Source organism: Botryllus schlosseri, chromosome 12, assembly GCF_051294905.1.
Source record: "Botryllus schlosseri isolate E-star chromosome 12, Bs_hap1, whole genome shotgun sequence".
NCBI classification, from domain to species: domain Eukaryota; kingdom Metazoa; phylum Chordata; class Ascidiacea; order Stolidobranchia; family Styelidae; genus Botryllus; species Botryllus schlosseri.
Window position 1 is genome coordinate 6643954 of NC_137247.1, and position 18305 is coordinate 6662258.

At 40.1% G+C, this 18305-nt stretch overlaps 1 protein-coding gene across 4 annotated transcripts in view; it reads left to right on the forward strand.

Annotated features, from left to right (window-relative positions):
- The first annotated feature begins 549 nt into the window (after positions 1-549).
- LOC145452566 (receptor-type tyrosine-protein phosphatase epsilon-like) overlaps positions 550-18305 on the forward strand; it is a 37167-nt gene continuing 19411 nt past the window's right edge. Inside the window, exons 1-10 of one of the 4 annotated variants that reach the window (XM_080330741.1) lie at positions 550-3620; positions 4156-4323; positions 6991-7027; positions 7498-7541; positions 10690-10940; positions 10989-11113; positions 15394-15478; positions 15644-15739; positions 16975-17139; positions 18006-18113. In XM_080330741.1, the coding sequence (XP_080186867.1) occupies positions 3548-3620; positions 4156-4323; positions 6991-7027; positions 7498-7541; positions 10690-10940; positions 10989-11113; positions 15394-15478; positions 15644-15739; positions 16975-17139; positions 18006-18113 (1152 nt within the window). In that variant the 5' untranslated portion in view covers positions 550-3547. Of the gene's footprint in view, positions 3621-4155; positions 4324-6990; positions 7028-7497; positions 7542-10689; positions 11114-15393; positions 15479-15643; positions 15740-16974; positions 17140-18005; positions 18114-18305 lie in introns of all 4 variants that reach the window. The other 3 variants (XM_080330740.1, XM_080330739.1, XM_080330738.1) reach the window with 3 other exon arrangements.

The window sequence follows — 18305 nt, forward strand, 5'->3', positions numbered from 1 at the left end:
ACTGCCGGATGGCCGGCGGGATACTGTTCCACACATCAGGTCCGGCATATTTGATAGAGCGATGATCTTTTCGGTCGATCATATGATATTTGGACGACGTGGACGTGTGTGTGTTGTACTTGTGCGCTTTTGATTCAGAGGTAAAGAAGTCATTGAAATATTCGGGGCAACGACCGCAGTGAAACTGATACATAAACTTGGCGATTTCTAGTTTCCGCATATCTTCTATGTTAAGGAATCACAGACGAATGACCCCCATTGGCGTGCCCAATGCCCACGTGAAAATGGAAAGACGACTTCGCTCCTAAATTTCCAATTTGATCATTATTCAATTCGTGACAATGCATCAAAGAATTCGCAATATTGCTAAAACTGTCAGCCTTTCGCCACCCTTCCAACAGTCAAGTTTCGTATCCGCGCCGTGGCGCTATACATACACACCTGTGATTTCGCATTTGAGCATTACATATACCACCTCTGCTCTCTGCATTATATACGTACTTCCGGTTATGATAACGTCATAGTTTCTCGCTCTGCTGGTGAACATCGGTCGCCTACTTGTGACGCCAGTCTACGCCCGAAATTTACGCGGAATCTACTAACGCTTGTGCGCATACCGGGCATGCTAAACATAACCAGAAAAAACGATTGACCAGGCTCAAACGTGTGTTAGGTTGAAATAATCGTCGCCGCTGGACTTCGTTAAGCGGGAAATGTATTCCAGTATCAGATAGGCAGCTTATTATGATTTAATGATGTTTTCCAAAATTTCCGATTGGTGTAAGATTGCATTGTCAGAATTGTCAATAGATTGAATATTGTATCTCGTGTCATATCCGTGAGATATCGTATGTTGCAGCGCAGTGTTTTGCTTCCACAGTGGTGATTTATCATTACTAGAACGATGGTTGCAGCGGCTATTATTTCTCGTCAATTCAAAATACCAAACTCGCGTGCTAATATAACGGAATAAGTTACCGACGTCTCCCTAGTTGTGCGGCAGGATGCATATATAAGAGTTTGGGCAAGGACATGGAGGGCCACATACGTTGAATGCTGTAGTGTCGTGGAACGGCTCTAAATGCGACATGTAGAACCTCATTGTAAGACATATAGCGGTCGTTATTTCCATGTGGTCAGTGGTGAATCGGGTGTAGCGGAGCCTCGATTGACCTATAGTCAGTTCTTATGAAATAGGAGAGTAGGCCTATATCAAATGCTTTTAGCTTACCGCTTTGCTTACAACCCCATGCTAGCAAATTTAGTACGCGTAGTAGAATTGCATTTCAATTCCTATAAGCATATTTATAGTGGCGAACCTTCAAGCATCGATAATTGCAATCCTTATTGAGTATTGATTTCGAAAGTAGTATACTGTGTTATTTGTTGTTCCGTTATTCACACAAAAGCCTTACCAGCGGCGGCGTACTAGGTAAATTTGATCGATAGCCAGCTCGTCTTTGATTAAAATATAGGCTGCTCACAGTCGGGCGGCTTTCGCGTCATTAAAATTCCTCTTCCGTTATTTCCACAAATGATGCGCGTAAAGGGAAATTTCAGACGACAACCCGCTTCTCGAATTTTACAGCGAACTATAAGCATGAATGACTTGCAAACAGGCCATGCACAAAATCAGTCTTCGAGAAAGACGTTCCACCCAAGTCTCATGCTGAATTAACTTATACCCTCTTACGAGATCTCACAGTGTCTCTGCATCCCGTTTGTAAATAGCCAGAAGAAATGTAGGTTTTGGTAGATAGGGACACTGGGACAGTCGCCGGATATACGCCTACGTTTTATTTGACCGGCAATGCTGACGACATGCAGTTTGTAACTTATTTCTTTTCAATATGAGTTTATTGTGGGGATCGACCTTTATCATTATAGCACTATACATATATATTGACGGAAAATATTTCGCATGTCCTGGAACTAGACTGTTTGGTGCACAAGACACGTTTCCGCCCATGCCGTCTTTCCTTTACTCAGTGGTAGGTTAGGGATGGTTTCAAGTACCTTCTCAGAACATGAGTCCTATCCGCCATTCAAATTAATGGATCAATCGGCCAATAGTTGGAAGATTACTACATCATCACAAGGCGAAACGCGGCGTACTTGGATTATAGAAACATGTAAATTGAACGCTGTACATATTGGTCAATGCATTGTATGCATGTGTAAGCATTGATTGTGCGACCAAGTCCAGTAGCCTTGCGCTTTGAATAACTGTTACGAACTGCTTGTAGTTGCCATATCTAATTTGCTTCATATAATCGATTACTATATGAAGCAACGGAAACCATTACATCACCAATCACTGAGCACTGTTGACTGCATTGTTGCTGATAATGATTGTGAAGTATACAGCAGCAGTTATTAAAGGAATTGATTCTACTTATATATCGATACGTGCTCTGAATATAGTCAATGGTCTACAACAGATAGGCTACGCTGTTTACGGCATGAGTTCACTTGATCCGAGGACTTATCGAAATCGGCGGTGATCCGTAGGATTAACCCGCCCTATTCTGATCAATCTATAGCTAGTAAGCCTACAAACACATTGGCTATGTATTTGATCTCTTATCGATTATAAATCTATATAATATTACTCCGGCGGTCGGCTGTACATGTACTGTACAGGTACACAACAATTCCGAATATTTCAATTTTTCTACGTAACGGTTTATTGAAACGGACAATTCGGAATATTCATTTTAAAGTGCGTAAAATAAAACACCACCGAGGTACTCGCATCGCGAATCACCTATACGGCACATGAACGGTACGCTTAGTCAGCGGTATCCACTTCTTTGGCTCACTATACCATCATTCGAGCGTTGCGTGTGTGAGTGGTGGACCAGTCATTTCCCAGTCTTGGTAATTATGGGTGGCGGTGGAAACGTGGTGTACTTGGAAAACGCATGCATGATTCGTCGCTGAAAGTCAAACGCAGTTTCCGCCAATTCGTGTATCGCGCATGCATGCCGAACTAAATAAATGTCCACTGCGTGATTCTAGGTACCATCATGTGAAATTCATGGTGTTTCGACATCGATGGTCAATTGGCGATTTTACACCTGTCGATATGCCTGATTCAGCAAATTCGATTCAATAAACACGATGCATGCGATCTACGTACCAGTACAGCATACAGTTGTATTACAGTGTATGTCGACTCAATGCGAAATGTTCATTTATTCATTTATGACTGATATCAATACCGGACCTTCTATCATTAATTTCCACCTAGCACTCTATTCATGTGAATATGGGCGGGGCATATGGGTCTGTTTGGTTATTGAGTTAGTGAGGTATTATATCACGGAGTGTGATTTAAAAGTTAACATTTGTGAACGGATTTGCCTAGGTATGCCATAGCCAGTATGGTGTTCGCTGATCGCGATCGCGCGTAATCGTTTTTGTGGTGACTTCTGTCATATCAATTAACAAGATGGAATCTATAGATGCATAGCAATCCGTGCTAAATAATATTAATAAATGTAAAAGCAACGTCTATAGACATCGGAATAGTAGCTTCCACGTTATGGAAATGAAGTCATGTCTTCGCACGTTTGCCGTCCTGGTGTTAGCAGTAAACTCCATCTGCAACGGTCAAAGTAAGTGATTTTGATTTTTCATCCATCATCGCTTGAATTATGCCGGTATGCCATATTTTCTATCCATGTTTGGCTTGGTAATCGAAACAATGGTTCGATTAGGGAATATTTGTACCTTCAATGATATATTCAGATGTCACCAACGTACTGTGATGATACTAGGCCTGCATCTGGAGGGCAATAGCCAATATACAATCCCAGATCATTGAGCATTGTAGAATCACATTCACGGACACTAATTCATTATAAATGTTAGGCATTACATAAATGGAATCTAACATGATATTCGCTTTTTTCATTCAGAATAACTACCATTACCATGTTGAGATGCCATGAAATCAAATGTTTCTTATCTGGCAGATGATTCTTCCTGATCCATGTCTAGTAGACATTGTCTTCTCTAAGGAAATCTTTCATTATGGTGTAATTGTTTCTAATTGTGATGTGACGTAGTTTGTAGACTAGGAGATACACGTCAGAGCACTAAAAGCAGATTGTAATTCACATCGTTTATACATTTTTTACTATTTATCAGATACCACCAACGTACCAAGTACCATCACAAGCACCATGACCACTATGAACGGTCCTTCGCCAGCTTCGGATACAGCCACAACTGTGACACCTTCTACACTTACTGTCTCCTCAAGTACAGTTAGCGAGCCATCAACAGCAACAGCAACGGTGACAACAAATACCCCCGGTAAGTATTAAGATTAGACACAAAATGGGGGCGCTGTAGTTGCAGCACTTTTTTAAGGATCACGTGAGTGTTGAGCAGACATAAGGAAATTGTGACTTGTAATCGTAGTCAGTTATGACGATCCCAGCATTTTCAATTTATCGTAGGAATTCTTTTATACATATCTGAACAACATTCTTCGTAAAAGTTTTTTAACAACTGTTTTACTTTTATTAGTAGCCTATACTGTGTACTGTGACATAAACTGAACCATGAAAATTTATGTTCGGTTTTATATTTTACAAGAACAATCTGAAATCCCGACTTCCGACTATGTGAAGTATAGTCTTCTGCTGTGAGTCAGAAGATTGTCACGGAACTGCTGAAAGCACGTTTTGATAAATATAAGCCGGAAGGCAATTTTCCTTACAGCCATCGCTTATCCTTACTGCATATTTTGCTGTTTTATTCTTCAATCGTCTCAACACTACACAGCAGTTGCCGTCTAAACCTCCACTGCCCCCATTTGCTCTCAGCCCCCCCCCTACCACCCAATTTGTAGCCAGCGCTCCCCCTTCCCCAATCGACGATTTCATGGGCAGCGCCCACTTTGGGAACCACTGATTTACACTGTGCATTAAGATTGTTCAAGAATAACTTTTTTCCGGATCCCGGGGTTCACTGATTAAATTGTTAGGTTTCCGAAAAAACGCTGCTTACCAAATTTGGCTTGATTCCAACCAGTATATTCCGATGCAGAGCCAATTGAAAATTTTGAATTTATTATAAAAATATTAAAAAAATACATTTTAAAAATTTTATTTTCAACCCCATAAAATTGTTTAGCTGTCTACAAAAACGATGCAAAACAAATTTGACGCAATCCCAACCCGTAGAAGCGAAGATAGTTGAGTTTTTCATTCAAAATTCTGGGATTTTCCACCGTCTGTGCTATATTTGCAAATCAAAAACTTTCAGCTGCATTAACTTCGCTTCTACGGGTTCGAATTGCGTCAAATGTGGTGTGCACCGTTGTTTTAAGCAACCTAACAATTTAATCAGTGGATCCCCGGGATCCGGAAAAAAAGTTATTTTTGAACAACCCTACTGTACGTGTACAGTGTACACTGTACATTGTACATTGTACAATAAACAGTTTGTTGTGTAGTGTTTTCAACGTGGGATTTCTAAACTCCACTGTTCATTATTACATCACCATTCTTAGCTTAGCTTGTCATTGTGTCGTACGTACCGAATTGTTAACATGTAGGCTACTTGTTAGATATTCGATGAAGTAGTATCACCGAAGTGCGGCCTGTTCTACAGCCTAGGCGCTTCTTGCCAGCATGGGTTCTTCTGATACTCTTTAAATCCTTAATCCAATCGAAGTTACATTATGGCATCCTCTGTTGGAGGGCTGCCAGTAAAACTGCACTCAAGCCACTGCAAAAACTACTGCATAAAGTACTCCAAGTCATAGCTAGGGCTCCAAAGTGGCCTGGCTGCCTATCCAACAAGTCGCTGCTGAAGAGATTCGGCGTCCTAAACATAGAAGATATGCGGAAAGTATAAATCGCCAAGTTTACGTATCAGTTCCACTGCGGTCGTTGCCCCGAATATTTCAATGACTTCTTTACCTCTGAATCAAAAGCGCACAAGTACAACACACGCGCGTCCACGTCGTCCAAATATCATATGATCGACTGAAAAGATCATCGCTCTATCAAATATACCGGACCTGATGTGTGGAACAGTATCCCGCCGGCCATCCGACAGTCGACGAGCATGTCCACATTCAAGTCGAAATACAAGCAATTACTACTAAATAAATACAGTCCATCCTCAAGATTACCGGACCACGACTGACCTATCGATCTCGCTTCCCATGACATGCCGCCCTATTCCTTGTCGCTTTCTTTTTCTACACTATCTTCTTTACTTTCATTCAGTGTGCAGCCTCCTCTTTACATCGCCTATAGGCCAAGGTGGGTGTCAGATTCCATAGACTCCTCCTTGTCGCTTCGACATCTTCCTGTCTTTTCAATGTATCACATTTTTGTGGTGTATTGAACTGATAAAATTGCTAATAAACCAATGATGATGATGATGATAGTACGATTGAGTATGCCATCTTCTATTCATCAACAGAGACGTGGGAGGATGATGATCCTCACTCCGGTTGGAATAAAATATTATCGCAACACTGATGTTCAATGCTTGAGCGGCTTGGGGCTTCCGCTCAAGATCAAGCATTGTGTGGTGATAGTCTTTCGTACCGTGTCTCGCTGGCCCCAATATGCATTCATTATTCGCCGAAAGGCGTTGTCGAGTATCGTGCGCAGCTCATAATGCTAAATAACAGTGATGACCATGACACTTTTCGTTGTATTTGCATTTCTTTGATAAAACATTATTAAAATGTGACTGCTAAACGGCGTTGTCTATTTTGTCTCTTACATTGTATTCTTGCGGCCCTCGTCCTATACGAAATTTGAAAAGTGGCCCGCGAGTCGTTCTGAGATGGTGACCCCTGATTTGTGAAAATCGCGGCCGTCTACCAGTTAGGAAAGTTAGCCTTTTGCTACTTTTTAGTTTTGGATCATATCTCGTGTATTATGATGATAAATATACCAAAACCTAATAAATTAGAGATTTACTAATGTAGGCTTGTGATCTTTCTTTTTATAGTTGCGGGAAGCACCGATAGTTCAACCACGAATCCAAGGTAAGTTATGCTGACATGTCATTTTGTCACCATTTTTGCAACTGATGCGCATCGCGTCGCTGAATATTGCTCATGTTTATGCCGTAGTCTCGTTCCACAGAATTCGGTATGGCAACAGCTTTTAACGGAAGTTTTTGAATCCACGCGTTATAGCTGACTGTATGGGGCCTTTGATTTTATCTGCTGCAATAGCATAGCATATAATATATGATTCAAACACACATTGTGTTTCTGTACTGCCATAGCCATGTCTCTTTTACATCTTATAATTACGCGCTCTTCCTGTAGGCTTTTGTTGCACAACATAAGGATAAATCCTGCTTCCTCAACTTATATAGGATATAGCCACTCGCATTCATGAAACTCGTAGCTGTGGTGCAGTAATTTGCGATTGCAATGCTATAGACAGGTCCAGTTTTTGGGGCGAATAAGCATAGGTTAGGGTTTTAAATCTCGAATTCCTTTCGCAGCAGTGACAGCAGCACGACCGCAGACACTGTTACAACAACATCGGGTGAGTGGATCTATAATATTCTGGTGCTGGTGCGATCGCACCTGATATTATCTGGTTGATTTTGATGGTCGCGTGGAAAAGTTGAAATGTCGCCGCTCTCCTGACTATTTGTGTTCAGTTCACATCTACTTAAAATCTTTCTATGCAATAGAAAACAGCTATTTTGTTGATATTCTATGTTCTCTCCAATTCTCTATAGTCTAGTTGCTGACGATTAATCCTGACGAGTATCAGATGGCAATATTCGGGTTAATTTCAATATGAATGCATTATTCAATTGTATATTGAAATTCTGTATCTGCAAGAAGCTCTACAGCTCATTTTCTTGCACTTACATATAGTCGTGAATTTCTCAAAACTCGGACCTTCACACTGATAGGTTTATTTGAGAAGATTCGATTCGGTTGATCCAAATTTTGATTTCGAGTAGATTTTTACCAAGCGGAACAGATTTCACACTGCTTCCTTTTAACAATTGCTTGTGTTTGCGGCAAAACCAAAAACACGCCAAATTGCAATTGCCAAGTTCTCTCATCGCTCATTCATCTCCATTACACTGGCCAACACATATTTTAGGCAGACAAGGTAAGAGTGGTTTTGGGGGTTCCGAAGGTCACTGATTGCGAATATGACCTTAGTTTTTTCAAATTAGCTCTGGTTTTGGAGATAACCCATGGGGCTATTTTGAATATAACTACATATTTTTGCTGTATGGGCCAAATGAAGAACGGCTCATTCGTATTATAACGTTCAGAAACTCACTCTACTTGCTATTTTTACACACTGAAGACTGTTTTAGACCAAAATACAGCAACATCATTATAGGGGTATTAGATTAGTCGTAGTTGAGACTTCCACGGATATCATGTACATTGTACATAAATACCGGTAAACCCCAATCATATATATATATATATATAAGTACTCTACCGAAATACTCAAAGAACGTTGCATTAATGCACTCAGTTTACGTCAACCACCTCTTGTAAGTTCAGAATAATCAGTTGCAATGTAATATTATTAATTTATCTTAAAACAAAATTGTTTATTGTACGATTTTCGCTTGCAACCTAGCAACCTTGAAACCCTCAGATACGATTCCTAAATGTTCTGCCAATTTTTATTATATTTTTTCACCATTGTTATTATTTGATCATTATGAAAGTATTCATTGTCTGTCATAAAATTCCTTCTTCCTACAGTATGGTTCAATTGTATTGACAAATATCGGAGGCTATCATCATCGGAATTTCCAACTTCCAAACGCTTAATCCTTTAACAACCCAACCATGAGATTTTACAACTATTTTTCATGATATCCACGTCATTACGATTTATTGAAATTATGAATCTAAACAGCATTGATGTTCACTGCTCATTAGGGCTGTTCAAAAATAACTTTTTTTCCTGAATCTTGCTGGTTACTTGATTAAATCGTTAGGTTGCCTTAAAAAACGACGCACACCAAATTTGAATTCATTCCGACAAATATTCGCGGTTTACGTAGAGTTTGAAAATTTTGGATTTGCCCATAAACGCAAAAAAAAAAATTTCTCAAATTTTTTTGCCAACCCCATGAAATTGTTGGGCTGTCTTCAAAAACTATGCAAAACAAATTTGACTCAATTCCAAGCCGTAGAAGCGGAGTTATTCCAGTTTTTCGGTGATAATTCTTGGATTATCCACCAATCAAGGATAATCCCAGAATTATCGAATAAAAACTGAAATAACTCCGCTTCTACGGCTTGGAATTGAGTCAAATTTGTTTTGCATAGTTTTTGAAGACAGCCCAACAATTTCATGGGGTTGGCAGAAAAATTTGAAAAAAAAATTTTTTTGCGTTTTTGGGCAAATCCAAAATTTTCAAACTCTACGTAACCCGCGAATATTTGTCGGAATGAATTCAAATTTGGTATGCGTCGTTTTTTAAGGCAACCTAACGATTTAATCAAGTAACCAGCAAGATTCAGGAAAAAAAGTTATTTTTGAACAGCCCTACTGCTCATCCGGAAAATGTGGTAATGTTATTCGAAACACGAGTGCATAATTAATTAGTTATTACTAGGGCAATTTTTTGTTGCAGTCAAATCCGTGGAAACTTGCATTTATTTTTCACAAAAGTTGCATTTATCTTTCACAAAAGTTGCACTAAAAAGTTGCATTTATGGACAGGTTCCTTGAAATTATCAGGCTATGAGATGCTTGAATCGATCCGTATCCAGGACACTAGCAAAAAGTTTCATGAAAAATGAAAACAGTTGCAAAAACTTGCATGAAAAATTGGAGAAAAATCGCAAAATGTTGCAATATAAGATTCCTTAAAACAGCTTGAAACACCGTATCACATAACTTCTGGGTATTTAGAAAGCTGTCGGAAGCTCTAAAAAAAGTTGAAAAAGTTGCATAAACTTGCCCTAGCCCATAGATATTACATTTACATTGTTAGATATTAGGATAGGATTCCATTTGCAATGTTGTTGTTTCGTAGCTGTTTCGTCATAAACACAAAAGATATACGGAAACTAGAAATTGCCAAGTTTATGTATCAGTTCCATTGCGGCTACTGCCCCGAAAATTTCAAAGACTTATTTCTCTCGTTATCAAAAGCGCATATAAGTGCAACACTCATGCTTTCCTCGTCGTTCGACTATCATATGGCCGACTATCAAATATGCCGGACCTCAAGTGTGTAACAGTATTTCGCCGGCTATACGACAGTCGTCGAGCATGCCCTCATTCAAGTCAAAATACAAGCAATTTCTACTGAAAGAAAAATAGTCAGCCCTCAAGAATATCGGAACACGACTTGCCATATTAATCTCTCCTTTCGTCACATGTCGTCTCATTTTGTCGCTTGTCCTTTTATATTACATTCTTCTACTTTTTGTTCAATATGCATGTCTCCTCTTTACATCGCTTACGTCCAGACGGATGTCGGATTTCAAAGACGACTCCAAGTCGTTTCGACACCTTCCTATCTCTTCATTGTGTCTAAATCCTATGGTATAGTGTTCGGATAAAATTGTTTACAAACTGAACTAAGCTAGACACTGTTACGATCTAATATTCAGTCAGATGGACACATCTTGTTCGATACCAGTTTGTGGAATAAATATTTAGCTTCACGCGGGTTATCTTTTCTCTGCAGGAGACACAACCACCGGAACGTTGACAAATAGTACCACGTCCGTCAGCCCAAAGGTCACAACTCCCAATTCTGCACAGACGTCCTTCGCGCCAAAGACTGACACATCGACAACAATTTCCGAGACCACAACGACTGCGGACATAGAAACGAGTACCGGTAGTGGATCTGAAACTACTGAGGGATTCACGACTAATACGGAATATCCAACTACTACGGTATCTACTACCGCTCCGGAATCTACAACTTCTACGGTATCTACAACCGCTCCGGAATCTACAGCGACCACGACTGCTGCTGAGATGTCATCAGTTTCCGAAACAACCACGGAGATAAAGCAAGCTGCCAATGATTGGATATTGCCGTTTGCCCTCGTGCTGTTCGTTATTGTGCTCATCATCTTCGTGGGTGTTGCGTACATGTACTAGTGAGTATATAAGATATCTTGAGCTTGGATGGGCGTACTAGCTACTAGCTAGGCATAGCACAATACAGAGTAGTGGACCGCCCTTGTCTTATAAATTAATGTCATACGGGAGTGCATTAGCGGTGAGACTATACCTTGAAATTAGCGTTAAGGAAAACAATGATGACAATAGCTGAACTTTCGGATTTGTTCTTAAATTCAGAATTTGGAGACTTTGAGATTTTAGTCCATTATTACTTCTCATTTATTCTCTACTTTTAACAAAATATATCGGCCAATTATATCACCGCCTTATATGAGACGTGGCCATCTTGTGTCAGCGATGCTGCATTTTAAGACTCTGCCACCAGGAAGTGAAATCTGTCGCTTCATCAATGACAGAAGTCGAACTTGGCTTTAGATTCGACACGCGTATTCAACTCTTTAGGGCGATTTTTCTTCAAGTTACACCATATTGGATCATATCTTGGGTGGAAATGAAACATCATCACTTTCCCTCGACTCATACGCACGCTTCCGTTGCGTGCTCACTCTGTAGCTATTAAGGGTGATATTTACTGCTCAGCAGTAAATATCTGAGCAGTACTTAATTAGGACCAGGCACAATGGTTGAAATACTGGTATCGGAATCGATTTTATTAATTGCAACGATCCGATTCGAATAGCGATATACCAATTATTTCGAGTACCAGTACTAAAATTTACGCGCGATGTTGCCAACACGTGATTATAATTTCAATGTTCTTTCTTGTCGTGCAGAGAGAGAGAGAGAGAGAGAGAAAATCGTTATTTGTCAACTGTGCCCACTGCGCATTCATATCATACTTGACAAAAAGCAATTCGGTGAAATATGATGTGATAAGTAAGGTACAGACGGGAGGCTCGATATAACGGTGTCCGGTCAATACCGAGAAAACCATTACCGAGAATGAAAACTACCGAGAACGGACACCACCGATAATGGACATTGTCGAGAATGGACATTACCGAGAATGGACATCATCGAGAATGGATTTTACCGAGAACGCAATGTATGAAGTGCAGGCACGTTCTGCATTGGTATATACAGGTCGTGTGTATGTACATCACGGCGTCGCCACATTCGGTGTCGATTCTCAGATATAAATATCTCGACAACCTCCGTCTCAGGAAGTTAGATTCTCGACTTTGGCCATTCTCGGTAATGTGCATTCTCGGTGGTGTCCATTTTCACTAAGTCAGTCCGAATTCGAGTAATTTTACGAACGGTCGCGTCCAAGTCCAAATCACAATTTTCAGTCATCAACGGGTCATGTTTTATTATCATAAACAAGAAGTGGGCTTATCGTTGTGAATCAGCCTTTTCTGACAAACGCTTTAATAAAAGCAAACACAGAACCCGCCTCACTGATGCTCATCTGGAAGACTCACTCATAGTTGCAGTGCCAGTTTGCATATCAGTAGGGCGAAGATTTTGACCTAAAAATCAAGATTTTGACATTTTTGGACCTGAAAAATCTTACATCTGACCAAATTTTGACCTCATGTGTACAAATTAGATGTTTTCGCACATAATGTTAAAATTATACTACTTGTCTTCATTTCTGGTTGGAACTGTCCGTCGTTACGAAGATATTTTGGCCTGAAAAATGTTTTTGACTTGAAACTGACAAATTTTCACATGAAAATATTGTATTATAACGAAATCTGGCCCTATGAAGAATTCCAGTGGTTACATCACGTATTATGGTAAAAATAATTAAAATTTGTTGTAGTACAACGAAAGAACTTTCCTACGTTCTCGGGTGAAAAGTGTCTGTCCTTACTAAGCAGCCTGCCAAGAATGTAGAAACAACATTCAACAGCAGCAGTTGTTGGCTGACAACACTGAAGCTGTGCGCACACTGCTGGTGACACACCGTGTTGCTACATTCTAACAATGTTGTCTTCGCCACAATTTTTCATCATGCGCTTCTTGATATAAGAACCATGCAATGCCCATGGTGTCTTGCTCCAGTTACGATAATGCAGTACGTTGACCGTAACCCCATGTCAATCTATCTGTTTCATTTGACCGTTTATGATTCGCAATGAGCAGACATTGGGTCGTCTACAATGGTAGGCCTATAAAGTAGGCTACAAGCTGTAAAATATCAAATGATTGATAAGCTCCCCGACAGTGCAAAATCTTCGATACAAACGAAATGCAGGGGTCAAAATTTTTTTGACTTTGTAAACAATTTTGACAGTTTTTTGACCTAACGCTACAATTTTGACTTATTTTAACATGTCAAAAATAGCCCTACAAATCAGAGAACAGCGCGCTAGTTGATAGCATGCAATGCCAGGCTTCCAGTGGACTGATTATTTAAAAATGTGAGTTGACTGTTGTAGCATAATTTATACAAACATGGCGGGAAGTAATTCATGGTTTCTTAAAAATGTTTGTGGCTAGTTAATTATATCAAGATGTTTTGATTTTACAACGCTGTCTTAGAAGTCTTCCCACAATGTGATTCCTGTCCAGTGCCCAGTGCTATGTATACAAGTGTGGAAATATTCAGTCTGGTACGGGTAAACGGCGGGGGTGAATGGTAGCCCGCCGTTTCGATCAGTAGCCAAAAAGCAGCTCTTGGTTGCAAAAAGGTTGGTGACCCTTGCTATGGTGTATTCTCGGTAATGTCCAGTCTCGGTAATAGTTTTCTCGGTGTTGGTATAGAACCCGATATAGCAGGGTCATTAAAGCCAAGCCACCCAGGTCCAGAGCGTCTTAATACTACAGACCTCTTTACCCTCAAAATTTAAAATTTACTACCAAAAACACAAACGGAAAAACAACTAAACAAAGTAGGATTTGAAACCACGCCAGCATCTACAAGGCTGCTTGCTGCTTATAGCATAAAGGCAGTTTAACGCTCATGTGGACGGAACAGACATTGCTGTGGAACAGCGATTGCCTCGGAGCGCTGTCATAAAAGCGCTATGAAATATAGATATAGACGGAAAATGCCGAATTATCTTCAATTATTGAAGTGTGTGTGTGACTGGAATTATTTTATTTGCGGTCGTATGATAGCATATTATTACCCGATTCGAAATCTATAATCTCTGGGTAGTTATTTGCTCGAGATAGTTATTTGTAAGCATGTTACTGCGGGCGAAAGGGATTAATTCTATTCATTCCAATGATTGAATTTACAGTTATGGATCGCGTTTTGGTAACAACCCTCTACCAAGCAAACAGTTACGAATCTAAAGAATCTAAATAGACGGCGCTGGCTTCGACAGTACTGTATACGGTGCGCTGATCTAGTCCTGCACCGTACTTGAAGACATTCTCCAATTAATGTCACATCATCCGATTCGATTGGGAATTCTGCTGTGACGTGTTGTATGGTGTTAATGGTGTATACGTTACCTCACGCCTTGCGTTCTGGCTGCAAGTACTTTCCGGTTTCACGGCGTCACGAAAAGGCGAATCGCTCACTAATTGCCCTTCCGTAAATAAGAGGTTGTCAGTGCTGTTGGACATCTGCACCTATTCAAGTGAACTACGAATTAATGAGTAACCGACCCTGCTGGTATATAACGAATACGTATTCCTAGAATAGAAACTATTTTGTGTGAAAATGTGCGTGGTGCACGTTATGGGTGGGCATAAAGTCCCATTTTTCTAACGGAATGTAACAGCTTCGCATTCGTTTTTCTATACTGAACGCAAACTGGGACATGGTGTTCGACACTTTGTACAACCAAATACTAAAATCGCGCAACACTTAGCAGTAAGGTAGCAATCTTAGCGTCGCAGAGTCGTGTTGATAGCACTCTTAAAGTGTCCTATAACGTATAGCAATAGCCCCTTGTAAACATCATACCGAACCATTGGACCCTGGAAATTGTCGGGAAAATCGGCATCGAATGTGCACGTATTCAGTTCGACACTGACGTGTGATAGAGGTAATGAAAGTAAGAGATACTTTCCATGATACGATCAAACCACTATGTCCTCGTCAAATTGTCTTCGCGAGAAGCCGTAAATCATATCATAGGGTTTCAGTCATGCAGCAATAGGTCGACAGCAGGCCTTATTATATTGTATTTGGGTGAATTTTGCCAATCCAAGTGAAATTCGCCTTGTCAATTTCGTGATTTGCGACGATATTTGGTGAGCCTTCTAATATTTTATCAGATCTCCCCAATGCGCTTTCTAGATATCCATTCGTTGTTTTCAGGATTCTTCTTTTTAAAATTTATGAGTATCTGATAATTTACGATTATCCTAAATGTCATTCTTCTTCCAGCACCGGAAAAGAATTCCCATGCCTTTCAAAAGACGAAGGGGACAGAAGGCCGATCAATCCCATTCACATGACAGAAGTCCAATCGGTTAGTGATTGTTGCCCCTTTAAAAATATATAGTCCTAACACCATTACGTATAATCGTACTGTGACTTCATAGATTAGCTGTAAAGGTCACTGTGTTGCTGAAATATTTTATGCCCTACCGGCCTTAAGAGACAATGTTACCAAATACTGTGCCATTGTTTCAAGGACGGGTCGAGTCATATGATTTATCGAGAAGATTTCGAGACCAATTACAGACGAAAGGCGGCCGACGACGGGTTCGGATTCAGGCAAGAATTCAAGGTAAAGTGGAATCGCAAATATTTGGATGCCTGTCCGTTTCCGTTTTGTGGGGCGTTCCGTCTGGACGGATGTCTTACTGTGCATGCTATGGGTCGTATGTGGGATCAAGTAGCACATAAATCGGTAGCACGGGAATAGTCTTTGTTAAGTTTCGCATTGCTGAAGTGCAAGTGAAGAAGTCTTATATCTGCTGATAAGCAATGTTTCGTAACCGCGGTTCAAACGAACTCCTTGGGCGAGCTGAGTCAGTCTCAGGGGCTCGCTGTTGGTCGGCTCACACCCATCTCATACAGCAGAAGTAACACTGATACAGTGTAAATATTCGTTATATTTAGTGTAGTATTCATACTTCTTTACATACTTAGAAATCGGTATATCTACTTTTACATGAGCAGAAATTTATTAAGTTACTTCTAATTCTACTTAAGCACCAACGAGGACTACTTTGACCACATATGTGCATCATATGTGTAATAATTTGGTGGATTTTTGCTTTTGTGTCTATGCGAAAATAGGGAGTTCGCCGAAGGCTCTCAGATTACCGTGAGCTAGATTAGTAAATGTTAAGAACAACTGGGCTAAAGTCATTACCACGTTCTTGCCATTGAAATGAGAGACAATCTCAAAATTTGATTTCTGCGACGGTCTTGACATTGTATCTCTCACTCGCCTGCGACCTATACCGCGATGCCACATTATTGGTCAACTTCTTTTTTCTGGGCGGAGACTATGATGCCAGTTAAGCATATTGCTACGCTGTTAAAGAGTGGTAAGATATATTTTGAGTATAAGTATCACAAATTTGCAGAAACTTGCATTACAATAATGTAGATTGGCAATCATTCCGGCTATAATTGCCAGATGGAATAATAGCAAACAACGAGAAAATGTAATAAAATATGAGAGAAACTCGCCAACTTACATGGACTTCAAGTCAAAAAATGCTTATAAGATACCAATACAACACTTTCGAGACAGAGTTTATTACCAGTGGTAAATATATGTATATACTATACATACACTTATACAGTCTCAAAGCCAACGCTGTAAGCATGACCGAAGAAGTATAACGTTTATAGATAACTAACCTAAGGAGGCTAGTTATCTATAATTTGTTACAGTTTTAGTCTTTAACCTTGAGCACAGACTCTGAATTAACTATTTATTACCGGACGGATTTCCATCATCGCGTGACATCGCAAAGTATTCAAGTCGCTTTGTTGTCATTCGCGCAGGCAATACAGACAGAAAGATCAAGCGTGGACAATGCGCGAAGTCCTGATAACGCGGCGAAGAATCGTTACGACAACGTGGTTCCCTACGACTCCACTCGCGTGCGCCTTTCCGTGCCTCCTAACGGAAAACAATGCGAGGACTTTATCAATGCTAATTTTGTACCGGTAAGTGGGCCTACATGACATAATTTGTCTGTATTGTAGTATGATAGGGAATGCAGCCTGTATCGTCCGTACATCTAATGTCCAGCCCAGTATGATTGTAAACATATTTATGTGTTATGCAGGGCTTCGTAAATACCAATAGCATCATTACCGAGGTGATAGTAACACCCAGAGTTTTTTTAGGTTTGGTTTGGGTGACCGCTAAGTAGCTTTAAGACACCGCAAGGGGTTCATTTCAATACCAAAAATAGTCATATTTGGTTAAACAAATTATATATTAGGCTACTGGTAATGCACAATCACAGAACAAAATATTCAGGTTCCATCCCATGCGACAAAACAGATTCGCAATCCCGTTCCCATCCGAGTTCGAAATTTGGGAAACCCCTGGAGAAATTTGGAGAAACGGTCCCCCAAAACACCTTTAAAAACTGGTAACACCCATCAAAAGAGCATCAATAATGGTCACACCGATAGTTACATTTCACGTTTTCACGTTCACATTTACACAATTGTTATTGATTTCACGATTCTATGTCTGGGATTTGGAATTGTATGTGCAAGAAATTTAGGTTGTTGCAGATCAAGGAATGATGAACTATACTACGAATGAACTATATCCTAATATTGTATACCTTGAAATCACCCCATTACCATACTTATGCGATACTGCTGTGTTGGAAAACTTTTGTCAAATAACTTTCAATCCATACGCGATCAAAAACAGTCTGGACGCATCTCTGAATATGCTGTCCATCCGCCCTATTTCCATTCTCCGAGCTTATCAAACAGTATTATTGCTGGACTGAGTCCCCGCATCTCGTTGTTTGCGGCGAATGGTTACTTAATCGAAGTTATGTATCTAGGGATATTTGCAAGAGAAGAAATTCATCGCATGCCAAGGACCCAAAGAAAACACTTGCGGAGACTTTTGGAAAATGATGTGGGAGCAGAATTGCGCCACCATCGTTATGGTGAGTTTCAAATAGGCTGCGACATGATGGGATATGTCAATAGATTATATACTGCACGTGTGCACAGACAATTTTCTGCTGTTTTATTACCAGTTATAATTAACGACCATAAAGGCGTTTGTTAGACTTTGGTATATAATGACCAGGAAATTGATCTATAAACCTATATATTGATTGTATAGGAATTTTGCT